Source organism: Cryptomeria japonica, chromosome 10, assembly GCF_030272615.1.
Source record: "Cryptomeria japonica chromosome 10, Sugi_1.0, whole genome shotgun sequence".
Classification (NCBI taxonomy): domain Eukaryota; kingdom Viridiplantae; phylum Streptophyta; class Pinopsida; order Cupressales; family Cupressaceae; genus Cryptomeria; species Cryptomeria japonica.
In genome coordinates this window covers 608,088,130-608,115,940 of record NC_081414.1, presented here as the reverse complement: position 1 = coordinate 608,115,940, position 27,811 = coordinate 608,088,130, and the positions used below count along the sequence as shown (strand labels likewise).

Below are 27,811 nucleotides of genomic sequence, written 5' to 3'. Positions count from 1 at the left end.
TGCCATATTTGTGTATGGACATAGACCTGTAATCATTTGACATTTTCATATATATAAAAGATATTTGATCATATAAATTGTTTCTAATGTGTGCATGGTGTTATCATTTTAAACTTTAATCTTCAATCCAATAATTAACAATGGTTAATAATGGTTATTTAATGAACAATACAATTCAATATTTCATACGGTTTAATTAGGGTAGCTTTTTTTCAGTTGGTGAAAAAATCATCACTCATTCAATCAAATGTTGTCGCGTGGCCAATTTTTCATTTTTCTCATCATCATCACAAACCATCAGTTCTGACAAGTCTATTTAGCCATTCTTACCCTATGGATGCTCCTATTCCCCCCCCTCCCCCCCACACTCGGTCGAATGCTCAGGTTCATACCCTACTCACGTCGTCCCTTAAGCGTCCTAAGTGCTAAAAATTGTCAAACTCTGATAGGCCCTAAATCAAAATTTGCGGTACCTACAAAAGATCTGTTTGAACCTATGGGGCCACAAGAGGGGTCCCTACAAAATCCTATCTTGTTTTTTCAAGATTCCCTATGGTTTAATTAAGGCAACATTTTTTCAGTTGGTGAAAAATTCGTCAATCTTATTCAATCAAATGTTGTCACATGGCCAATTTCTCATTTTTCTCATCATGATCACGAACCATCAGTTCTGACATGTCCAGTTAGGCATTATTTCCCTATGCATTCTCTTATTCCCCCCCCTACTCGGTCAAACACTCGAGGTCATACCCTATTGGCATTGTCCCTTGAGCACCCTAAGTGCTAAAAATTGCCAAACTTTGACGGGCCCTAACTCGGAATTTGTGGCACCTATGAGGCCACAATAGGTGTCCCTACAAAAGCCTATCTTGGTGTTTCAATATTCCCTATGATTTTATTAGGGAATTTTTTTTTCAATTGGTGAAAAAATCGTTAGTCTTATTCAATCAAATGTTGTCGCGTGACCAATTTCTCATTTTTCTCATCATGGTCATGAACCATCGGTTCCAACATGTCCAATTAGGCATTATTACCCTATGCATTCTCCTATTTTTCCTCCCCACTCGATCGAACGCTTGGGGTCATACCCCACCGACATTGTCCCTTGAGTGCCTTAAGTGCTAAAAATTTTCAAACTTTGTTTGACCCTAACTCAGAAACCATGGCACCTACGAATGATCTGTTTGAACCTATGTGACCATGAGAGGGGTCCCTACAAAAGTCTATCTCAGTTTTTCAAAATTCACTACAATTTTATTAGGGAAGTGTTTTTTTAGTTGATGAAAATATTGTCAATCTCATTCAATCAAATATTGTCGCATGACTAATTTCTCATTTTTCTCATTGTGATCAGGAACCATTGGTTCTGACATGTCTAGTTAGGAATTCTTACCCTATGCATGCTCCTATTTCTGCCCCCCCCCCACTCGGTCAAACACTCGGGGTCATACCCTACCGCCATCGTCCCTTGAGTGCCCTAAGTGCTAAAAATTGTAAAACTTTGACGGGCCCTAACTCATAATATATGGCACTTGCAAATGATCTGTTTGAACCTACAGGGCCACGAGAGGGGTCCCTACAAAAGCCTATCTTGGTTTTTAATGAATCCCTATAGTTTTATTAGGGTAACATTTTTTTAGTAGATGAAAAAATCGTCAGACTCGTTCAATGAAAAAATATAGATAAACAAGCAATACACTACAGACACATATTGATCATTTATATTTCCATGTATTGTATACACATAATTACGATTACACTTTCATGTGACATCCATGAACGAATATGCAAACATGATTTTTCATCATTATCAATACAACTACACCAATGTACTCACATATAGATACATTGTATATCATCAATATAACTAAACCAGTTTGCTCATTGGAAATTGTATATCATCATAACAAAGCTACATCAATTCACATCCATATACAAATACAACATCCCACTTCTCTACATCAAACATCCTCATATCCTAAGAGAAAACCTTACGTAGAGCAATGCCTGTGTATAAATGAAGACCAAAATAAGCAACCTTTTTATGTGAAATGAATGTGCTACAAGATACAAATTATAACACTTAATAGAGATTATTTTGTCAAATTATAAATAGATCATTTGAAACATTTTTAAGACGTACAAGATTGTCTAATTATGAAACTTACCAGTTTCTTTGCAATGTCTACAAGGATAACTTTGAAGAAAGACGCATATTGATTAAAGCTCTTCTCACTGCATTTTTCACTGCATTCTCTGCATGGTTGAAGATGATGGTAGATATTGTCATTTCTGAATGGCAATACATTCACTTGACATAGTGTGTGAAGGTTTACAAAATTTACTCCACAAAATGGCCCACAAGGCTCTTTTTTTTTTAAAGAAATTAGATATCCGATATAATCGGATATCAGATTTTAATGCATAAATTTGGGGTTCCAAAAATAATTCCCATTGCCGCCATTTTTTTTTGTTGCCACATTAATGGCAGTGGCAGAAATCAGATATCTGATATAATCAAATATCCGATTTGAGTACTCATATTTTAGAGAGAGAGAGAGAGAGAGAGAGAGAGAGAGAGAGAGAGAGAGAGAGAGAGAGAGAGAGAGATTAGGAGAGAGGGGGAGAGAGAGAGAGATTAGGGAAGAGAGGGGGGACGAGGAAGGGGAGAGAGATTAGGGGAGAGGGAGAGAGAGAGAGAGAGAGAGAGAGAGATTAGGGGAAAGGGAGAGAGAGAAATATTAGGGGAGAGGGGGCGAGAGAGAGAGAGAGAGAGAGATTAGGGGGGAAAGAGAGAGAGAGATTAGGGGAGAGGGAGAGAGATATTAGGGGAAAGGGAGAGAGAGAGAAAGATTAGGGGAGAGGGGGAGAGAGAGAGAGAGATATTAGGGGAGACTAGTCATATGACCCCTTAGGACCCATAATGACCTAATATAGTGTCATAAGGGGTCATATTGTGTCCTTAGGTGTCATATGGTGTCTTAAGGGGTCATATGACATGATATGACCCCTCAGGACACAATATGACCCATAACAACACAATTTTGTGTCGTAAGGCATCATATGTTGTCTTAAGGGGACATAGGACCCAATATGACTTTGTTAGACACAATATGACCCACAACAACACCGTATAGTGTCGTAAAGGGTCATATTGTGTCTCAAGGGGTCATATGGTGTCTTAAGGGATCATATGACACAATATGACCCATAACGACATAATTTGGTGTCGTTATGGGTTATATTGTGTCATATGACCCCTTAAGACACCATATGACCCCTTGAGACACAATATGACCCCTTAAGACACCATAGGACCCATAACAACCCAATATGGTGTCATATATTGTCCTTAGGGGTCATATGGTATTCTATGACCCCGTAGGACATCATATGACCCCTAACGACACCATATGGTGTCATAAGGGGTCATATGACCCATAACAACATCGTATATTGTTGTAAAGGGTTATATTGTGTCCTCAGGGGTCATATGGTGTCTTAAGGGCTCATATGACACAATATGACCCCTTAGAACATAATATGACCCATAACAACACAATTTGGTGTCGTAAGGGGTCATATGGTGTCCTATGGGGTCATAAGACACAATATGACCCCTTAGGACACCATAAGACCCATAACGACCCAATATGGTGTCATAAAGGGTCATATGTTGTCCTTAGGGGTCATATGGTACCCCATGATCCCTTAGGACACCATATGACCCTTAACGACACCATATGGTGTCCTAATTGGTCATAGTGTGTCATAAGGTGGCAAGGTGAACCATTATTATAATATAAAAAGCAGCGCCAATACTGTTTACAAAAAATTTACACCTAAGGGGTCATATGGTGTTCTAAGGGGTCATAGGACACAATATTACCCCTTCCCCCTCCCTCTCTCTCTCTTCGCTCCCTTTATCCCTCCCTCTCCCCTAATATCTCTCTCTTGCTTCCCCCCCTCTCTCTCTCCCCTCTAATCTCTCTCTCCCTCTCCTAATCTCTCTATCTCTCCCCTCTCTCTCTCTCTCTCTCTCTCTCTCTCTCTCTCTCTCTCTCTCTCTCTCTCTCTCTCTCTCTCTCTCTCTCTCTCTCTCTCTCTCTCTCTCTCTCTCCCCCCTAATTTGTAGACTGATTGAAAAACACTCATAACTTTCAACAATATAACATTTTTTGAATCCGAAATATGCCCCACATCCTATGATTCATCTACTATAGGGAAAAATTAAAAAAAATGAATTCATATGGTTTTGGCCAAGTTAAGGTGCTCAGATGTTGGAGTTTCTGAATTTGTGAAAAGTTGTAGTAAAAAATTCATAAATAATTTTTTGCTTTATAAAAAAATATAAAAAAATATGTGTCACATCCAGACATGAGTCTACTACTTATATTATAAATCTTATTAAAAAATATTATTATTTGATTGTGGTTATTGTGGTCAGACATACACCTACTTCTTATCTTTTTCCTGAAAGTTTAGTACCACTGCATTGAAATTTGAAATTTTCATCAAATAGGATTTATTTTTTCAGAAAAACAACTCGTAGCTTAGAAACTACATTCAATTTTATATAGATTCTCTTCTTAGATATTTTAAAAATAATGCTCATAACTTATTCAAATTTTCATGTCAAGTTGCATAACTCTGATTTTCTAAAATTTCATTGCCACTTAAGGGCCTGTTTTGGCACACCATGATCCTGCACATACCCTAGATCATGAAAATAAAAAATTTCTAATCCTTCCAATTAGTGAAGGTTGATATTGAGTTAAATTATGCACATGTTTATTGTAGTCAAGGATTCAATTTTTAGGTAAGATAAATGGTTTACATTTCTAGTGTTTTCAATAGATTAAACTAGGAGAGCCCCAAACCTTTACAAAATCGTTAGAAGGAACACAAAGGGGGAACTCACAAGAAGTAAGATCACCATGATTAAAAAAGGACATAACCCTTTTTGGAAAGAAGAAAAGACTGGTGCATCAAACTTATGAGAACAAGGTTATTGACACAACAAAAAATCTAAATCAAAACAAAGGGGTTCAGGGAAAAAACTCAAACCATCATCTTAAAATATCTCCTTACATTGCCAATAAAGGAGCCAAGGGAATTGAAAACCACTAGCTGATTTTTAAAGGCTTCTTGATACCACTTACTACAAAGACTACCTTGAAGGATGATATCCAACAAGGACCACAAAGACTTGGAGGCATCTAGAAAACTTATGCTAGAGGAATCATCTGATAAACCACTTTGAGCCATGGACTGTCCCTCAAGAGGAAACACCAGAGGATGAAAGTTAGCGAGGTCAAAAACATGGTCCCAAGAAGAAGACGACCACCCTTAGAAATAGTTGGAAGCCACATCAGGAGCAGGTAACAAGGGTGCAAAGCCCTCAATACTCAACCACTTCCAACCCACAACTAAAAAAACATAAGAAATAAACTCTGCTAGGAACACCATCTTCCTCAAAAAAATGCTTAGACCCCACAACCCCAAAGACCTATGTCAACCCACACAAAATCAAACTCCACCTCAATAGGAGACCTAGAATGGAGCGCTGGTTAAAGCATGAGGAGCCCCACCAGAGACAAAACAAGCACCAACAACCCCAAGCCCAAATAAGATTCCTCAAAACCAAAAGAGGATTAAAAACCTCATATCCCATCACATAATGGTGAGGCCAAGAACTCACAGCCTCTATCCAGAAGACTTTATCATTGAAAGCACAAAGATTGTACTAAATGAAGCCAACACACATAATATGGGAGTCAAACTCTTCTTCCATACCAAACCCTTCGAATCTGACGCCTAACAAGGCCAGGAACCAATTGAAATCTAGGAGAGCAGCCCAAAGAGTTCATGAGGACACCTTAGACAACCTATGACTGTCCACAAAAGCCATTCCATAAACAGAGCTGCATATGAAAGGGTAATATCTAGAACAAGTTCTCGAAGAACACTTTGCCCATGGTAAGGAAGGGGACAACTTCCCTACCAAAAACCCATAGAGCCCAGAAAAACTTTGAGGCAAGGCAACTTAGACTAGGTTAACCACACAACACACCAAGGTTCCAGCAAACATGAACCTGAAGTAAAACTTATCACAACCCAAAGCATAGCACATGGTAGAGAAGGACCCCTATTCCACAAAGGCGACCACAAAAGAAAACCCCAACACCTAAACATGGCATATAGAGAAAAAAAACACCCATACGTAGCAAAGCAAGGAGATACAGGGTCGCCGACAACCAATCCAACACACACAACCCACAATGGGTCTATACTATAGGAAAGAAGGGAATTTGCCAACCGAGATCTAATCATTCCCACGGCTAAAGCCCCACTCGAAGACAGGGTAAGAACAACCAACCTCCCATTGCTATAATCCTCGCCATCACCGTCTCTTTCATCTGCTTCCTTGGTATCTTCTCCTCCCACTGAAACACTAGCACTCCTCCTATTCCCATTCCTCACCATAGGAAGTTTACAGTTTTAGTGTTATTATAATCAACCAATTTAAATAGACTGTGATTGGAATTCTTAAAAGTGAGATATAATGCCAAATTATATAGTGATTTTTAGTTTTCTATTGTTAATATATAATATTTATATTAATAAGGGTTAGTGTGTTGGTCTATGTGATGTCTCTTAGTTTTCCATTATTGACTACTATAATTAATATCTAATATTGATGTTCACAATGAGCTAGATAGTATTGTGGTTATAGAAAGCTATAGAAATATTTGTAAAGTATCTCCAAATATAAATAATATAAAATCAATTGTTATATTACCTTATTCATCATTACAATTGGTACTAATTCAAAGCTTTACAATCTAATTGCTTGCGTGGACTTTATAATAAACGTTAAATACAATCACCATTTTAATCAAGTCCGATCTTTTATTAGCTTCACAACTTTCATTAGTTTTTTCTTCATCTTTGTGTTGACAGGCTAGACATCTTGAATTACCTTTAGCACTTTATTGGTATTAGAGGCTCATATCATATATACGTTGACCATACATATACTAAATCATGAAATTAAATCCAATAAATTATAATATTAATTTTTTTTTTTAAGTAAATATTAAAGTTCAATTAAAATTTCTAATATTTTTGTAGAAATTTAGTATAATTAAAAGATTGAATTGAAAGTGAAGTCCAGATTTAGAATTCAATAGTACCATTCATTGATTGTTTGCTTCCTTGAATTAAGTTTTACCTATAATTTCGTATAAATATATCCCTCCTATGGATGGATAGGTTCAAGTTTTTCCTTGTATCTTTCAGTATGCAATGATCCTTGATAGATAAAGTGCCAGAGCACCAACCTGTAAATGGACGTAACGTTTGCGCTCGTTTTCAGATTAGTGGAGTAAGATTGGGACAAGAGATCAAATAGACAAATATATTATAAGATGCTTCGCTAAAAAAACGAATTGTCAAATGCAAGCGAAAGCTCCAGCAAGCCGGTTTCCGTCTCATTCGATACTTCAATTGTCATACGGAGTGAAACGGCTGAGATACTAAAATGCTATCCAGATGTTTATTTTAATTGATTTTCAGGGTAATCAAAAAAAATTCCAGTTGGAATCTAATGAGAGTTAAAACCTTGTCAAGAGAGCTCCAGGTTATCCGCACGCCTTTCAAATCAGTGTCTGGCCATTGTTTTGTATGCAATAATCTGATTAACATAGGATTAGATGCTGTTATGGGTAACCATCATATCTGCTGGCTTGCTCATAATTCCCTTTGATTAATTTGACTAAACTTGATGGGTGATGCGTCAGCGTTCAACGTGAATCAAATCAACAAAATTGAACTTGAACGCATCGGAAGTATTAGAGTGAATGAATTGTCGTTAAGAGTGATAGTGACTTGAAACGAAGCCTGGAAGGCTCTTGGTCTAGGCGGGACCCCTCAAGACGACGTGAAGCCTGTGCACGCGAGCCATCGTGTGAAGCATGGGACAGACGCCAAACAACCGAGTCCCCCTGACTGCGTTCACATAAGGAATTGGTAGTTCGTCGGCCACCCTTAAATACCACACACTAAGGTACATTGACTGCTTATGTGGTAGCTGTGGGTCCGTTTCTTTCATCAGCATCCATTCCGTTTCTGTTTCTGTTCAAATTCAGATTGTGCTCGCCTTAATTTCAAATCCAAACTATTCCCGCGCAGAAACCCGGTGAATGCTTTTGATCACATAAAACAAGAAATTTGTTTCTGCAAAAAGGTATCTGAAGCAGAAGAGATACCCAAATGATTGCTGACATTGTGAGCTCTGGAATCGAGTATGGACAGCCTTCAAATTGTAATGGTAGAGGATTACAGTTGAAAATGCTACGGTACACATTTTTGCAAACTGTGGAAGCGTAGATAGGGGACGTGAAGCATATAGCTTCTGTCTTTTTCCATGGACACTGTTATGATCTGATCTAGAATGTGATTGCGGAGGGAGAATGGCGGTTGGAGATGGAGGCTTCTCTATTTGGTGCTGATAGGGATGACACTGCCAATGAGATTCACTCATTAACTTTCCTATGCTTTGGAAGTGAAAATGGAAGGATCAATTAAACAAAACTTGAAGCTCAAATATTTTTCCAAAAAGAAATCGGGCTTACAAGTGAGATTAAGCTCGAGTTCAAAGTTTTACTATTATTTGAATTTAGTTTTATTTATTAATAAAAAGATGTGTCTTTATTTGGATGCTAGACTGAAAACTAAAAATTATTTTTTAATTAAAATTAAAAATTAAAATAAACTATCATTATTAAAAATTGTTATTCTAAATTTGGTATTCTAATTTTAAAATTCATTATTTATAATTTTCTTTCAAGATTAAAAGTTGTTTAAATTAAAAAATATAAAAATATATTTGAATTATTATTTTGTAATATAAGTATACATTGTTTAAGAATAGATATAATTTGACATGTATGAGAGAAATTGAAAAAATAAATATGTAGTTAAAGATTATTAAGAGTTATGCATTAAAACAATCATGAAATTTAAATAAAAATATTCATTTGAAATTTGTTCAATGAAAAATATATTGTGAGTTTTGAAAAGTGTAATCCAATACTTAGGAAAATAAGAGTAAAATTGGTTGGTTGAATTTTTTTAGTCAAGGTAGCAGAATATTGTTTTAAGATTTCATAGAAAAGATTAAAGATAATAAGTGATTGAGAAAATAATTCACTAGATGCTAATGTAAGCAAGTAATATAGTAATGAACTGTTATTTCGATGTTTAGTGATCTTCAAAATAAACCACCCTAAAGAGACACCCAAGAGGAACTAGGGCTAGAGGGGGCAAGCATACTCTTACTTTCCTAAATACAACACAATCTAGGCCACTTACATGAGTCCAATGCTTTTCTCCTTAATGAAAATCCTACTGGACATCTCTATGGACATCTTCCAACTCCTTGATAGATGATTCTATATAGTCCTAGATAGAACCTACAACCCTTTCCTTATCAAGAAAGATTATTCTATTCCTTTCTAGCCAAGCATTTCATACCAACAAAGCTAGAAAAAAATCCCTGATAAAATTCTTGACTTGGGGATCTTGATCTTCATATTCCAACTTGCAAAAAGACAAGGGACATTAGGAAAAATAGCCCAATATAATCCCAATCTTTTCATAAAATAACTTTATAAATTTGGTGAGAGAAATTAAAATCCAATGCTCACAATATGCAAACTTTCCCATCAGTTGAATAAAAAATCTTATGATGTTTTATCATATGCTTTGTTCATAACACATACAAGCCCATCGATTCCAAAAAAGCTGATGATTATAACTTCATCAAGTTTTGTTGCTTATATTTTAACACATTAATTCCAAAAATATCATTTCTACATATTTCACTATGCATAGAGCATCATACCTATTTGGTCTCAAAATTTTTGTGTCATTTTTTTTTCTTTAGTTTAGTCCCTCCTCTTGTGTTTACTTAGGTTTTCAACTCATAATTATAACCAATCAAATAATAACATGTGTGGGTTTTTTTTTGCATTTTTATTGATTTTGATCCTCTTTGTGAATTAAGAAGGCCAAAAAATTTCTTAAATATAAAATTCCATAGTCTAGAGTTTTTCTTGGATTTTTGGTATGTTTTCAACTTGTCAAAGATTCCCCTACCAGCATAATTTTCCCACACAATACATTTATACCATGCTAAAAATATAGCTAAGTGTTGATTCTATCAAGTATTCGAGTTGTCAAACTTGATCGTCTACCCTTTCATCCTCACTTCTAAAAAAATGTGTTCCCCAGTTTTTTTTTTATTTCAAAATCAAAGTTTCAAGCATCCTTTAAATCTCTACCATTTTTTTGTTTTCCAATATAAATTATTTCCATGCTAATTTTAACCACCTTTCCAAGAGTACAATATTATTTATCTTTTTAATCTTCTCTATGATAAATATAATTATGTGATTAGTCTAAAAATATTGCTAAAGATATTATTTTAATTAATGAATAAGGTTAGAGGGAGCCACATATTTATTTAAATAATGAAAGAAAGATATTAAATGTAGAGCATCTAGACACTATATAAGATAGACATTAAACTAAATAAAACCATGACATGCAAGAAAACTAGTAATGCCTCACACATAGGCCATAAAACATTCAAATCAATTGTAACATATGAATGATGCAACATATTGTGTATATCAAAATCATATTTAGTTGTCTTTCTTTATTCTTTTCATTATAATCTATTGCACTTTACTTCATTCATCATTATGATCTACAAAGGTAGTTAGGAGCCATCATCTTTCAAAGAGATGTAGCCCAAAATAACCTCCCTAGCAAGTTAATCAGATTAACATTTAACAAGGGATGAATCCTTCTACATTAGGAAATTTAAACAAATTTTCCATATAGTTTAGAGATATGGAGCTATCAGTCAAACAATCAACCAACTCAAAGAAGGAGATAAATCAATCAATGGACCATCAATAGTACAATTTGGGGAATAATACGTTTTCCCCATAAAATTTGATTATCTAATTTTCATCTATACTTGTGCATTTTATAGCACTATGAAATAATTTTTAACACTTCAATTAATACAAGAGCATACCAATAGAATAAAAACTATGTCCAAGTGTGGTCTACTTCTTTCAAAGCAATGCCAGTGTGAAAATCACACAAAATATAAAAAATAGTTAGGATGCAAGTAAGTCTTCTGTGTTAATTAGATGTATTTGTTTTTGTCATTAGGGAGCATCCCAATAGATCACCAATTTCTTGAAACCATGAATAAATCCAAGTAGATTTAAAGTTTAGTGTAAATACTCAATACAATAAAAGAATTCAAAATATGATTGAAAGTGAACTTACATAGATTGTACATAAAAAGTATTATTCAAATATCAAAAAAATCTATAAAAGACTACATACAACCTTTGATAGAATTGAAAAACATGAAATTTCTTGATTATCTTTCATAAGGAATGAGCAAGTTTTAGATAAATATTTGCATTGATAACAAAAATGTATGTTCGTAGCTATACAAACAACAAATGAAATAATTAAAAAAATGTATATTCTCAAAACTCTTTGTCCCTAAAAAAGAAAATTGAGAAAGGACAAGTTCTTGTGAGAGACTTAACCTTTATTTTGGATTGCTTGCAAAAAATAATAATCTAAGAGGCTTATTTAGTAGCTTTAAAGTAAATGTATTTTTCTTTCAATATTTCTATAATTAATTAATAGATAAATGGTTATATGCCTCATTACATAGCTATAAATGTACATAGACATAAACATGCATACATATATGTGTAAAATATTTTCCTCTTATATTGAATTTTTTTTTTTAATAAACTATTATTTTAACTTCCAATAATATCATTTAAATATAAATTTAATTAATAACTAAAATGAATATTTTAAATACATATTTATAATCATATATATAATTTTTAATTACAATAAAAATATATATTTAAAAAAATAAATCACACATATTTTAAACAATATAAATTTATTTTTGTATGAATTATAGAAATCTTCTTCATATATAAGAGTATATGAACCAAGGGCAACAAGCAATCTATTTTCTTCACTCGAATAAACTGAAATACAACATTAGTAATACCAAATTATATTTAGATTCTTTATACATATGAGAATTTTGTAAGTTGAAAAAATATCTTATAATTACATAATTGCACAAACAAGTATCCTCTAATATTGCAGATCTCAGAAATGAAAAAAATTAAAAGCTGAGTTTAAAAGAAATAAAGGGCTTTCTTTACATAAATCTTATTCCAAAAACTCTGTCAAACATGTATATTCCTTGTCTATGCTTACACATTTCTATAGGGCAGTTTCAGCTATGTCATTTGCAAAATATCTTTATTGTTTATTGTTCTGAATTATGGATTCGCATGACAACACTTGAGTGAGAACCCGCGGTATTGTGGATTTGTTTACACAAACAAGGTAAAACCAGAATTGAAGCAGGTCAAAAAGTAATTCATTCAATTCAAAAATCCAACATATAACAATTCATGAGATTCCAAGGGTCACCAAAACCCCTTGAGAATCGAAACTCAACAGTCATATTTGTTTATTACATAATAAAATCCAAAACTATGAAATTTTCAAAAAACTATATCAAATTTTGTCCTAACTTTGACTAGACATAACTTTTTACTCGGGACTTGAAATTGCAAGTCGTTTAACTCATTGGAAAGGTCTGCAAAGTCCTAAAAGAACATGCCTACAAAAATGTTCTAAAGGACGGGCCAAATTTTCAAGAGCTGAAAATGCCCTGAAGGCCTTCAAAATGCCCAATTACTAACATGTAGAAAAAACTAAAAAAAATATGAAATTTTTTTTTTGATATTTCAAATTTGTTTCTCATTATTTATAGTGCAATAGATGTCCATACCATGATCCAAAGTCCCCATTTTCACATAGATTGTGAGGTTACAGAGTATGGCTTTGTACTCGCCAATCGCATTTGCTTGAAAACATATTTTGTGCATATCCTACAACATAGCCTAGTCACCGCTGAGTCGACTTGGCCCACTTCTCATCGATTCCATGTGATGGCAGGAGCTCCCATTTTGGCACAGAGGGGAGGATGCTAGGAAACAAATAACAATGACCATACGCTACCATCAAATACTTATAGACATCCACTGAGACTCAGGCAAGAGAAATTTTTGAATTTGAGTGTTAACGGAAGAGAAACAAATGGGGACAACCCTTGAAAGAGACGATGGGCCCACAACTACCACCTAAGCAGTCAAAGGCTTAGTGTGTGATGTTTAAGCTGGGTCGTTCAACGGTGGGGACTAAGATTGAAATATAAGTTCCACTGTTTGTCTTAGAGAAGCCTTTATGGGTTGGGGTAGATGCTTCACGCACTGACATTGATACTTATTCCAGGCTCAATATCGATATACAACAACTGAATGCATGTTCACCACCATAAAGTGATGGCCAACCTTAAATCACACACCCTAAGCAACATATTAAGTCTAGAGAATGTTAGTTAATTTTGAGTGTTTAACACTTTTAAATCTAGAAGTGTATTCTTAGTGTGACCACATACATTAAGGAACATATTAAGCTTAGAAAATGTCAGTCAACTCTAAGTATTTTAACACTTTTAAACCTATAACTCTAAACTTAGTATGTGTAGTTTAAGTCGTTGCCAAAGTGACACAAGATGAACTAGGCCCGACTTAGAGTTGATTGACATTTTCTAAGCTGAATATGTTCCTTAATGTATGTGGTCACACTAAGAATACACTTCTAGACTTACAAGTGTTAAACACTCAAAATTGACTAACATTCTCTAGACTTAATATGTTGCTTAGTGTGTGTGGTTTAAGGCAGGCCCCATTGAATGACCTTGTAGAGAATGTAAGGGCTCTAAGATGAGCCATTGAGTTGTTGTATTAAGTCGTGTAGGCTCTGAGATAAGTTGTGAAACCTCTATGATATGCCTTGTGCTAGGCCTGGATCATACTATATGAGAGGGTGCCTGGCTATCAAATCCTGTAGTATTCTGACTTTGCTAGATGACAAAAGAGATGGTGGAGAAATAGTAATGACTGAAGAAGCTTCCACTTGATGTGATGATGGTTGCAAAATACCATTATTTTGAACTGGTGAGCAATGATTCTCAAAGAGTGACAGAGGAACATACTTTGTAACTAGTGTGTTCTGATTTTGTAATATTGGAAATGATTTTTCATTGATCACCCTATCTCGGCTTCAAAGTATCATTTTGGCAACTGGATTCCACAACCAGAATTCATATTGATCCCCGTCATACCCAACAAAGATACAATGTTTTGATTTAGGATCTAATTTAGTTCGCTTATCCTTGAGAACAAGAGCGAATTCTTCACAACCAAACACTCATAGATGGTTATAAGAAATTTGTTTTCCCATCCACCTCTCCTCCAGAATATCAAAATTTAATTGAGATGAAGGTGCTTGATTAATCAAATACACAACATTATTACTATATTTTGCCCAAAATTCTTTACCCATACCAGCATTAGAGAGCATACACCTAGCTCACTCCAAAGTCATTTTATTTAACTTCTCTGCTTCACCATTTTCTTGAGGTGTAAAAGGAACAATTTTAATTCTATGAATACCATTATCCACACAATGTTTATCAAATTCTAATGAATAAAATTTACCACCATTAGCCATTTGTAAACATTTAATGTTATGGCCAAACTTATTCTCGACTAAAACTTTAATTTTTTTTAATTTACTAAACACTTTAGATTTCCTATTCAGCATATATATCCAGACCTTCCTAGTACAATCATTAAGTAATGTGACAAAATAATTAGCACATTCAATAGAGGTTACCTCAATAGGTCCAAAGACATCCAAGTGAACAAGCTCAAAAGGTGTCATCTTCTTGTCACAACTGATCTTCAAGAAGCTGACCCACTTTTGTTTGTTGTAAAGGAAATGTTCACAAAACTCCAAATCAATGAATTTCAGACCTGGAAGTTGTTCTTTTTTGAGCATGAATTCAAGTCCTCTTTTTCTCATGTGTCTGAGCCTTTTATGCCAAATCTTTGTCCTGTTGTCCTCAACTGACATTGCAGTTCCCACTTTGGTGTGACTTTCAAAGACATAAAGACTGCCTACTTTGTTTCTCTTTGAAACCACCAAGGCTCTCTTAGTCAATTTCCATGTAGCTAAAGAGAAATCAAAATTACACCCTTGTGCATAGAGTTGACTAACAGATATGAAATTTCCTTTTAATTTTGGAACATGATGGACATCTTTTAACAAAAATTTATCTCTGCCTTCCAACTGCAACAAAACATCACCTTTACCAATTATTTCACATGCTTTATGATTACCTAAGTATACTACAAAACTGACCTTCTTGGTAGTTTGTGAAGACCTCAGTGCATAGAGTAGCATGGAAAAATGCATTGGTATCTAACACCCATGAATCTTAAATAGTTTCAATTGTGGAGAGAATCAAAACACTTTCCTCTATCATAAACCATACCTACTTCATTGTCCTTAACCATCTCTTGCACCTTCTTGTAAGAGTGACAATTCCTTTAGGTGTGGCCAGCTTTGGCACAGAACCAATAGTCACCATTTATGCCTCTTGATTTCAATATTTTTGCAACTTTTGATCTTCTTTTGTTATTATCTTTGCCTCTATCTTGAGACCTACCCCTACTCACCAAAGTCAAGGCATCACCGGAATAAGACTCTTAGTTTTTCCTTCTCGTCTTCACTAAGAAGAGTATCTGCAACATCATCAAAATTTAACTTGCTCTTGGTAGCCACCAAAGTGATAACAACCATTACTACAACTTCTCTATTGTTAGGTAAAGAGAAAAATAATAAAATATTCTTTATTTCACTATCCAAATTAATACCCACTGAAATCAATTCGGTAACTAAATTATTAAACTCATTAAGGTGATTTGATACAAATCCACCTTATTTCATTTTTAGATTGTATAACCTCTTCATGATAAATACCTTGTTTGAAGCTGAAGCCATCTCATACGTTAAAGAAAGTGTTTGCCACAACTCCTTCGAAGTCTTTTAGGCTAAAGCATTGAACAACATGTTACTTGATAGCAAGAGGAAAATCATATCTCTTTCCTTATTGTCCAACTTCTCTCACTCTTCATATTTCATCATAAATGGATTCTTTTCTTTCCCTTCAAGTGCGAGTGAGAGATCCTACTTAACCAATAGTAACTCCATTTGCACTTTCCATAGACCAAAATTTTTCCCTGTGAATTTCTCTATCTTCGCTTCATCCATTACGCAATAAATTCTTCACCAATTTCCCAACCAGCTACACCACCTACCTCTAATACCAATTGTAAACAGAGTTGCAAAAATAAATGTGCAGAAAACAGAAAAAAGAAAAATAATTAGAATTGTTGCTGGTAGCAACTGTACTCGGGTAGTTTGGATGAAGCAAATGTTGAAGGAAATTAGAATTGTGCATGATGAGCCTACATTTATTTATTGTGAAAATTCAAGTGCTATTAATATTTCCAAGAATCCGGTACTGCATTCTAAAACAAAGCATATATCAATTATCATTTCTTGAGGGAGAAAGTTAGTGATGAGGAAGTAAAACTAGAGTATGTATCTACATAGGATTAGATTGTAGACATTTTCACTAAGCCTTTTCTTGCAGATACATTTGTCTATTTGAGAGACAAGTTAAGGGTCTATGCCCCTCCCGATGAGAACTAGGTTCATGGAGATGCATCAATTCGATGGACTTCAGAGCCTTATCTTCTTATTTGGGTTGATGAGTTGGTGCTGCTACTTAGCCAGAGTAGTTAGTATGTGGTTCAGATGATCAGTTGTGAGTTTATCCTAATGGGGAGGGATTGTCCTTCTTAGAGGTAAAGAAGCATGAGCTGTATTTTGTCTTTGGCATTATTGTCAAAGGGGAAGAGAGGCATATGAAAAAATGCATTATCTTTTGAGCTTTGTGTGCATGATCTTAGGGGGAGTTTGTTGATGGTGATATTCCTTTGCATTGATTTTTTTTCACATTCATATGTTACCATCAATGCCAAGCAGGGAGATTGTTGCATATTGTTGCTGATAGGATATGTTGTTGTCATTGATGTCAACATGCTCTTATGTTTTAGTGTTGCAAAGAATTATTTTTTTGATCCGGTGTTTGCACTGAGTGGATCTAGTTGGTTTATATGTTTTCTATGCTGAATCAAATAAAGATACTTCATTCTTTGTTGATTCCATGATGCTATGTGATGATTAGATCAAGTTGAGGATTTCGGTATGAAGATTGGTTTTCAATGTTTAGTGTTGCAGTGTTCAGGTATTTGATTACTTGTGCTATGGTATGATCTAATCTTTGGTTGTGGATTTGGGAGATTTTTTCAGAATGTTTGTGTGTATCTTCATTTCAGATGATTCATAATTTGATGCTCTGCAAGCTAGCTTTCTTGTCCGAGTTGTTGTTGTTAAGTGTTCTTGAGTGTTAGCGGGCTGATCAATGAAGATTTGAATAAGTGGTGTTGGTGTAGCTATTGTAGATGGTTTTAACATGCTTGTTGGTGTTTCCTAATAATGGCCTATTTTTTTTGGTGGTCTGCATTGATCCTCGTGCAATTTATTGAAGATCTTTTGGGTTTGGTGATATTCTTCGTGTTATGTAGTATTTTCGATGGTGTAACATGTCACGGTTGATATTGGTGAGATTTCTGGTGATGATGCATGTTTGAGGAGTTGATTTAGGTCCATGCTATGTTGTCTATGTCATTTAATTGGTCTGGTAGTTGATTTATGTATCATGTGATGTGATTTTATAATTAGGTGTTGAGAGTTTGGCCGACCTTGTAGTCAAGGTTGATGATTTGTATGAATGGGTGTAATATTCATGTAATTTGGGTATCGGTGCTGAGTCTACATTATTAGAGAGTGGTGTATGTGCAAACAAGTGAATTTATCTGTTAGTGTGGTGTATTGAGAAGAGATTATTGCAGGGAAGACCTATGTGCTTAACAGAAACTATCATCAGGCATTAGCAGATGCTATTTTTGCAGTTCATCTTTGGCGGATTGTAGTCTGAATATCATTGTAAGGTAGTGAACCTTCCCTAAGGGTTGTAGCCTTCTAGGTCATTGTAATTTGAGTAGTGAGCTCTAGGAAGTGTGCCTGAATGCATGTGCATTCCCCATTATAATATTCACACATACTACTGCAGAGTATTATCTTATTGTGGTTAGGTTCCCAACATGGTTTTTTTCCTAACTGGGATTTCCACGTCAAAATCTTGGTGATGTGTGTTGGTGTTATTGTGTTTATCTTTGTTTTTACTATAGTTGATCTGATCTAAGATTGTGCTTAAATTGTGTAATCCAGTGAAAACTGATTCATCACCTTGTGTCATTGCCGATTAGGAGGGACCTCAAAGAGATCAGTTCGGACCGGTCAGTAGGAGTAAACACAATGGAACACAAGGATATGATGGAGGCAGTGCAAAACTAAATGAATTAAATCATGAATATTGATTACAAGCAACCGATAACATCCGGGATATAAGATTAGGCTCGCTAGCTTGCTACAAACATGCTCAATTACAGAACAAGTCACAACCGGGACCTCAAAAATTTTGATCTAGCTTCTATGCTCTATATTTCCTTTGATCTACCTTCTAATGCTCAATTACAATTATTTATACAATCCAAGGGGATCTGGTCGGCCCCAAAAGGATCAAATGCCAAAGAACAAGCCCAAATGTGTAAAACCAACAAGGTCGCCCTCCACTAGAGAGACTCCTCTGGAAAATCCAAACGATGAAGTGCATATCAAAGGGAAGGTTATCCACACACCAAGGAACATTAGAATCAATTCTCAAGGCTTCACAAGCTACATAAGGAATCTGGTAGATTCACCAAAGAAAATAGGTCCAACTAGTTCTGGTGCCAGAAAACTGTCCTGGAAACCAGAATCAATATAACTTGTCAAAAAATGATCCAAATGCTCCACAGTTTAGGAATAAGGAAGATGATCAAGTCCTGAAGCAAAATACAAATCCTCAAGATTCAATGAGCCAATGCCAGAAAATGTAGAATGAAATGCTGAATCTACAAAACAGAAAGAAAAATAGAAAGGAAATATTTTTGGTTGATGCAAGATTGCCAAGAATCGAGGATGCTCCTGCGTCAGAAATCTGAGGTTGTTGAAAAATTGAGTCCCTCACTTGGTTGGGGTCAAAGGAAAAACAAGTTGGTCTACCTCTACCTGAGAAATCCAAGATGTGTCTTCAAATGGTCTGCCCTTCCACTTCACTAGATACTCCTTGTACTGACTGCTCTAGGTAATACACCCAATCCTACTGTCTAAAATGTCTTCAATTTGATCTGGTTCCTTCTGGGGAAACTATTTCTCCTAGTCTGCAATAATATCCTCATTGAATTCCGGTTCATATTACTGATGTAGATCTACAATGTTCAATATAGGTGAAATACTCAAACTATTATGAAACTCCACTTCATTTGCATTTCCAAAACTAAACTTTCTCAATTTATTGCAAGGTCCAAACTTCCTCATCTGAAGTTTGTTATAATTTCCAACCAGGAACCTTTCTTTTCTTAGATACACCATCACTTTATCACCAACTTTAAATTACTTATGTCTTCTCTTCTCATCTACTTTCTCCTTATACTTGATGTTCATGTCCTCCAAATGTTGCTTAATTTGAATATGCAAGACTGTCATGTGGTCTACATAGTCTTCTGCTTCTGCACTTCTCTTATCTTCACTGCTGATATCTCTCAATTTTGATATACCTCTAGGGTGAGCTTAGGTAACAATCTCAAAAGGTGTACTTTTGGTACTCCTGTTTACTGAATTATTGTAGCGAAACTCTTCTTGTGCAAGAATCCAATCCCAACTTCTAGTTGTGTCTTCAACTAAGCATCTTAACAAATTTCCCAAGCTTTGGTTAACTACCTATGTTTGTCCATAAGTCTATGGGTGAAAAGTAGAATTGAATTTCAAATCTGTCTTCATCTTTTTCCAAAGTGTTCTCCAAAAATAGCCAACAAAGTTAGTATCTTTGTTTGAAACTATGCTCTTAGGTAACCCATGCAATCTCACTACTTCCTTGAAAAATAGGTTATCTATATGCACTGCATTTGAAGTCTTCTTACATGGTATGAAATGAACCCTCTTTGAGAATCTATCCACTACCACCAATATAGAATCATTTCCTCTCTGTGTTTTAGATAATCCAAGTATGAAATCCATGCTTATATCCTCCCAAGGTCTCTCTAGTACTATCAAATGCTTATACAATCCCACATTTTGACTACTACATTTTGCCACTTGAAAAATACTACAACTTAGCACATATTTCCTATTATCCTTATGAATCTAGGGCCAAAATTAAGGCTCACTCACCAATGCTACTGTTTTATCAACACCAAAGTGTCCAGCTAATCCTCCACTATGTTTCTCCTTTATCAGATTCTCCCTTATAGAATTCTTATGTATGCACAACTGAACTCCTTTGAATAACATCCCATCCTAAATGAAGTAATCCAACCACTTGCTTCTATCTACCATAACTGGTTCTGTACATTCTCTCCAAGGTTCTGCAAAATTTGGGTCATCATCATACAAGGTTTTCAACTCCTCAAATCCTAATACTATCACTCTCATCTTTGTCAGCAAATTCCTCCTTCTACTTAATGCAACAACAACTTTGTTTGACTTTCCACTTCTATGCTTCAACACACAAGTGTAACTCTGCAAAAATTCTACCCATCTCATATGTCTCTGATTCTACTTACTCTGACTGTTCAAATATTGTAAGGCTTGATGATCAGTATACAACACAAACTCCTTAGGCAACAGGTAATGTCTCCATTTCTTCAATGCTTGAACTATGCAATAAAATTCCTGATCATACACTGAATATCTCCTTTGGGCATCATTCAACTTCCCACTTAAATAAGCTACTGCCCTCCCTTCCTGACTCTGGATAGATCCAATTACAGTTCCACTTGCATCACAATCTACTTGAAATACTTTGTTGAAATCCGGTAAAGATAACACAGGCTGCTCAGTCACTTTCTTCTTTAGTAATTCAAAAAATTTGTTTAGTCTTGTTGTCTACTTGAATTCCTTCCTATCTCCCCTCATTGTCTCAGTCACAGGGTTACAAACTGAATTGAAATTTCTGATGAACTTCCGGTAGAAACTAGCCAATCCATGAAATGATATTACCTCTCCAATGCTTTTGGTGTAGGCCATTCAACAATCGCTTTTACTTTATGAGGGTCCATCTTCAAACCATCTGCAGATATTACAAATCCCAAATAGACTAACTCTTCCTTCATGAAAGTACACTTCTTAAGGTTTATCAACAACTTTTCTTCTCTCAACCTTTGCAAAACTTGTCTTAAATGCAAAAAATGCTCCTATTTTGCCTTACTGAAAATCAGAATGTCATCCAAATATACAATAACAAACTTACCCAAGAATTTCTTCAATACCTCATTCATCAACCTCATCAAAGTACTCAGTGCATTAGTTAACCTAAAAGGCATAACCAACCATTCATATAGTCCTTCATTTATCATGAATGTTGTCTTCCACACATCTCCTTCTCTGATCTCGATTTGATGATATCCACTCTTCAAGTCTATCGTTGTGAAGTATTTGGCTCCACTCAAATAGTCCATTATGTCATCCATCCTAGGCAAAGGAAATCGGTATTTCACTATGATATTGTTTATTGCTCTGAAATCAGTACACATCCTCCATTCTCCATTCTTCTTAGATGCTAATATTGTTGGTACTGCACAAGGACTCAAACTTTCTTTGATCAAACCTTTCCTTAACAATTTTTGGACTTGTCTATTTAGCTCTTTGTTCTCTGCCAGTGTCATCCAATGTGCAACTTTGTTAGGAAAAATAGCTTCAGGAATCAAGTCAGTGTAATGACTGATACTTCTCATAGGTGGTAATCCATTAGGCAAATTATCTAAAATGACATCTTCATATTCTGTCAGTAACTGCTTTATCTCTTCCAGTTGTTATTTTTCATGCTCCTAATGCCCAGTCTTCTTAGGAACTAAGGAAAAACACACATTCTCATGTCTCATTCCATCCACCTAATAGATTCTAGAATTCGTACAAACTTCACTCTTGAAAGGCTCCTCCAAGGGTAATAAGGTTTGCTTCATCCCATTGGCCACAATAGTGTATATATTCATTCTCCCATCATGTATTGCCTGTTTATCAAACTGCCAAGGTCTACCCAACAAAAGGTGAGAAACATCCATACGCATAATATCACACAAGACTTTGTCATGATAATTCCCAATTTTCAATTTCACCAAACATTGCTCACTTACAACTTATTATCATCTTGAATCCATTCTATCTGATAAGACTTAGGGTGTTTCAATCTTTCCAAATTAAACTCAATCACTATCTCTTATGAAACAAGGTTATCTGAACTACCACTATCAATAACAACTTTACAACACTTATTGGATACCTTACATCTGGTCTTGAACAAATTTGTCCTCTGCAAGTGCTCCTCATCTTCTCTGGTATGACAGAAAGCTCTCCTCATCATCAACAATTCTCCATCTTCTGGTTTGTTAACTGATCCGATGGGGTTTTCTTCCACCAATGTTGTTCTCCTAGTGTTTTTTGTCTTTTTACATTCGAAAGCACGATGTCCTTCTCCTCCACACTTATAGAAAGTTCCTCTAAACACTCTCTTATCTAGTCTTCTATCATCTTTTCCAAAATTTTCACTCCGGTAGCGATCTAGTTCTTTGGACTCCAGTAATTTTTTCTCATCTTTCTGGTATGTATTGCCTTCTTTTGTTCATCTTCTCTTCTACTTTCAAGGTATACTGGTATTCTTCTTCAACACTCTAGAACTTGATCAAATTGAGTTCATCTTGTATAGACATCTTTAGTCCATTCAAATATCTTGCAACTTATTGAACCTCATCATCAACATGTCTGGATCTGATATTCAAATTGTAGAATGCTTCAGTATACTCCTTTACACTAGATTCCTTCTACTTCAAATTCTGCAACTTCCAAAACAAATTCACTTGATAATTAGTTGGCATAAGTTTGATTTTAACTTAGCAACCATCCGATCCCATGTTTTGATCTTTTCTTTACCTCTTATCTCTCTATCAACCTACAAATGCTCCCACCAAAGAGATGCATGACCTTTCAACCGGGTGTAGGCATATTTCACCTTCCTTTCCTCTATGGTGTTCTAAAAATTAAAATATTTCTCCATCTTCGAGATCCAATCCATCAATTCATCTGAATCCAACTTTCCATCATATTCCGGTGGGGTAAAATGTGGTGTAGTATTTTCCCTACTCAAAACCCTTAAGAACCTTTCTTCATCTAGATCAATCACCGGTGGGTCGACTTGTTCTGTTGGGGCTTCTTCTCCTTCATCTTCACTCACATCTTCAATATGTCAGCCTCTTCACTGGGCTGTCTCAACGGCTTCCAATTGGGCTGGAATTCCTCTCAATATTTCCATCACAACTGGGTCCACATTCCCACATACTCCACCATTCCTATTTCCTCTTCATGCCATCTTCACGCCAGTCCTCTGCAGTTGCAGGTGGGATCCACAATCCTCCACCCTACAACAAAATTCTTAGAACAAAGCAATCTCTGGAACGAAAACTCGCTCTGATACCACTTGGTGTCGTCATCGGTTAGGAGGGACCTCAAAGATATCAGTCTGAACCAGTTAGCAAGAGTAAACACAACAGAACCACAAGGATATGATGGATGTAGTGTAGAATTGAATGAATTAAATCATGAAAATTGATTACAAGCAACCGATAATATATGAGATACAAGATTAGGCTTGCTGGGCTGCCACAAACATGCTCAATTACAGAATAGGTGACAATTGGGACCTCAAAACTTTTGATCTAGCTTCTATGCTCTATATTTCTTCTGATCTACCTTCTAATGCTTAATTACAATAATTTATACAGTCCAAGGGGATCTAGTTGGCCTCAAAATGATCAAATGCCGAAGAACAAGACCAAACGTGTAGAACCAATAAGGTTGGCATTAGCCAAAGAGATTCCTCTGGAAAATCCAAAGGATGAAGTGCAAATCAAAGGGAAGGTCGGCCACATGCCAAGGAATGTCGAAATCAACTCTCAGGGCTCCACAAGCTACGAAAGAGATTCGATAAATTCACCAAAGCAAATAGGTCCAACTGGTTCCAGTGCTAGAAAACTATCTTGGAAACCGGAATTGATAACTTGTCAGAAAATGATCCAAATGCTCCACGGTTCAAGAATAAGGAAGATGATCATGTCCTCAAGCAAATTCAAACTCCTCAAGATCTAGTGAGCCAATGCTAGAAAATGTAGAATGAAATGGTGAAACTGCAAAACTGAAAGCAAAACAGAAAGAAAATATTTTTGGTTGATGCAAGATTGCCAAGAACTGGGGATGCTCCTGCATCTTAACCCCCCAACTCCCCCCTCAATTTTCCTCCTTGTTGTTGCCAACAAAAATATGTTGACATCAATGACAACACATCTCTCAGATATCACTAAAGCACATATTTGCAGCATACTCCAACAATCTCCCCAAACATCCAACACCATTGACCAAACCATAATAGTGAGGTAGCTTCTTATCTATTTAATTAGGAGGATTACAATTCTAAACCAGAGATTAGATTTGCATAGAGATGGATGTCAGGAGCGTCTCTTTTGTGCTTTTATCTTTGTTCATGACTACTTATGTTCTAGCTGCACAAAATATAAAGCCTTCCTCGGTCTATATAGGGCATATGGATAAGTTTTCTATGCCTAGTGAATTTCCTACTCATGTTCATTGGTATACATCGCTTCTTTCATCTCTAAAAGTAGTAAATGACTAGTAGAACATAGAGGATAATTTGTATATTTACACTTAAGATACTGTAATGGACGGCTTTAGCACTAGACTACCAAAGTCGCAGCAGGATATGCTAGAGGAGATGTCAAGTCACCTATTATCATTTTCTGATTCATTGAGAAGCATGTATACCACACATTCAATACAATTTCTGGAACTCAATCCTGATAAAGGTAATTTGAAAGAGTCGTGTTCTGGGCAATACATAATCATGGGCATGTTGGGTACTGAAATATGGTTGGAGTCAAAGTTTCAATGACGATGGAATAGGACTAGTTCTAGCCAAATGGAAGGGAGTTTGTCAAAATGGCACAGACTAAATGACTCTTCGCTCTTCAACAGAAAGTTGATAAGAGCGTGTTACTTTAACAAAGAGTTTAGGGCCATTTCTGAAAAGCTTAGCCTCGATGGCCCTATTCCTATGAAGGATTCTATAGGCCACGGAAGTCACAAATCATCTACTGAAGGAGGTAAGTGCATGGAAGGTGTTGATTTCTATGCTTACGCTCTTGTTGAAACATGTGGTGTGGCTCCTCTAATGGAAGTTGTCATGTAAGGTCATATGGTAAAATGGAAGTCCAGGATCGGATGCATTGGTTGCAATGGAGACTGCAATTTGAGATGGAGTTGACGTTATGTCTATGTCGTTTGGCTACCTCTGGCCTCCCTATTTCCAAGATGCTATAGCCCTAGGAGCTTTTGCAGCTATAAAGAAAGGTGTTGTCATTGTATGCTTTGCTGAAAACAGTGGGCAATGGAAAAATATAAACAATGGAGCACCGTGGTATTTCACAATAAATGTCAGCACGATCGATAGAGATTATGAAACTACTTTGAAGTTAGGTGACGGTAGTGTTTCAAAGGCTCCTCCTTCTACACTAACCAAAATAGAAGCTATCACATAACCAAGAGCAAGGTCGTTTACCAAAACGGAGATCCTACATGTCTAAGACCGTTCAATGTGGCCATAGTGAACAAAACAATGGTGATGTGCAAGAATACCAACTCTTCACTTATTCGAGCTTTGGTAGCCATGAGAGTGTGGGATGGATGGACATGCATCAACATCACTTATAAAAACACAAACAGAAAATCTACTCATCAAATTATGCTATTTCTATTCATCCATCAATTGTAAATACATACAATTATTTTCTAATGCTATAACATTCATTTCATCATTTGATTGCATCATTGCTTGATACAAAACTATTACATGATACCTCTATATATAGAAGTCTTTGAACAATTGTGAAAACTTTCTAAAAACATCCTATGCCTTTCTAGATATTAGACCCACATACCAAATGCAAATGTTTTTCTTCATTTATCTTATTTAATTCTTTCTTAAATATTCTTATCAATATTTAATTTTTACATCATTGCTTGATACAAAACTATTACATGATACCTCTATATATAGAAGTCTTTGAACAATTGTGAAAACTTTCTAAAAACATCCTATGCCTTTCTAGATATTAGACCCACATACCAAATGCAAATGTTTTTCTTCATTTATCTTATTTAGTTCTTTCTAAAATATTCTTATCAATATTTAATTTTTACATTTTATTGAAGAAAGAAATTACATATTCCAACACATAGCCCAAAAACTTGCGGTGTCGCAGAATGTTCCCATCATGTCTTTTCGTGATAATCTTTTGACCAAAATCATCTTGAATGTAGAAGCAGCTCTAGTGAAGTATGTGTCTTCAACGTCAAATCCAGTAGCGAAAACACAGTTGGGTTTGACGTTCCTAGGCATGAAGCCAAAATTGTAATCTCTCGAGGGCCGTATCCACCAAGCCAAAATATACTGAAGCCCAATGTCACAGCACCTCTTGTTGCAAACATCTTAGCCGCGTGGCTTCCAAATACAACTAATGGAGACAGCTATGCCATTGAATCTGGCTCTTCCATTTCATCTCCCCATGTGGTTCGGCTGGTGTTTCTGATGAAAGCCGTTCATAGCGAGTGGAGTCCTGCTATTATCAAGTCTGCCCTAAGGACCACTTCTTACACTGTCGACAATTCCCACAACGCCATTATCGCCGTCGGTTTCAACGGCAGCGCCCCAACGCCATTTGATATGGGTGTAGGCCATGTCGATCCTAATAAAGCCGTTGATCCTGGAATTGTCTATGAAATCGGCGTGGAAGACTATGTCAATTATCTGTGCACTATCAACTACACCACCCAGCAAATTCAATCAATTACCGGAACACCTGCTTAATTTCCGGCCGGCCTTGACTTGGGTTCCGACGGTCTAAATTATCCTTCCTTTATTGGAGTCTTCGACGAGAATGCCACTTTATCCTCCTCTTCGACATTCAAGAGAACATTGACAAATGTGGGAGATGATAATGCAGTCGTTAAGGTGCCCAAAGGACTCAAATTGCACGTGGTTCCTGATGCTGTGGAATTTAAAGAGAAATTTGAGAAAGTCAATTTCACTGTCACTATGGAAGTAGAGGAAGGTGTGGTGAGAGAATTACGGATATTTGGGTTGGGTTGATAAGAAAGGCCATGCTGTGAAAAGTCCAGTGGTTGCACTCTTTCAATGAGGTACAGCTCTACAATCGTATTAGTGAGTTTTAGTTTCTACTAAAGATACAAAATAATTTGTTTGTTTCATATGTTCGTGAAATTTACAATATAAGATATCTTTAGTTTGTTTAGTTCTTGAGTCGATGATTACTTAACTACTAGCATGAAGCATCGAGTTTTTATCTTACAATGAGGAAAGAAGACATACAGCTATTTATAATGTTTAGATTTGTCTTTTCGATGTGTATATACATTGATTTCATAAAGCTTAGTTAAAAGGTCATTGCAT

The 27,811-nt window shown here is 35.8% G+C and overlaps 1 protein-coding gene across 1 annotated transcript in view; it reads left to right on the top strand.

Moving 5' to 3' along the window:
- The window catches only part of LOC131859093 (subtilisin-like protease SBT3.18), a 31,477-nt gene extending 4,269 nt beyond the window's left edge, over positions 1-27,208 (top strand). Inside the window, exon 2 of the mRNA XM_059212624.1 lies at positions 26,662-27,208. Coding sequence (XP_059068607.1) covers positions 26,662-27,208 — 547 coding nt within the window. The remainder of the gene's footprint in view (positions 1-26,661) is intronic.
- The last annotated feature ends 603 nt before the right edge of the window (positions 27,209-27,811 follow it).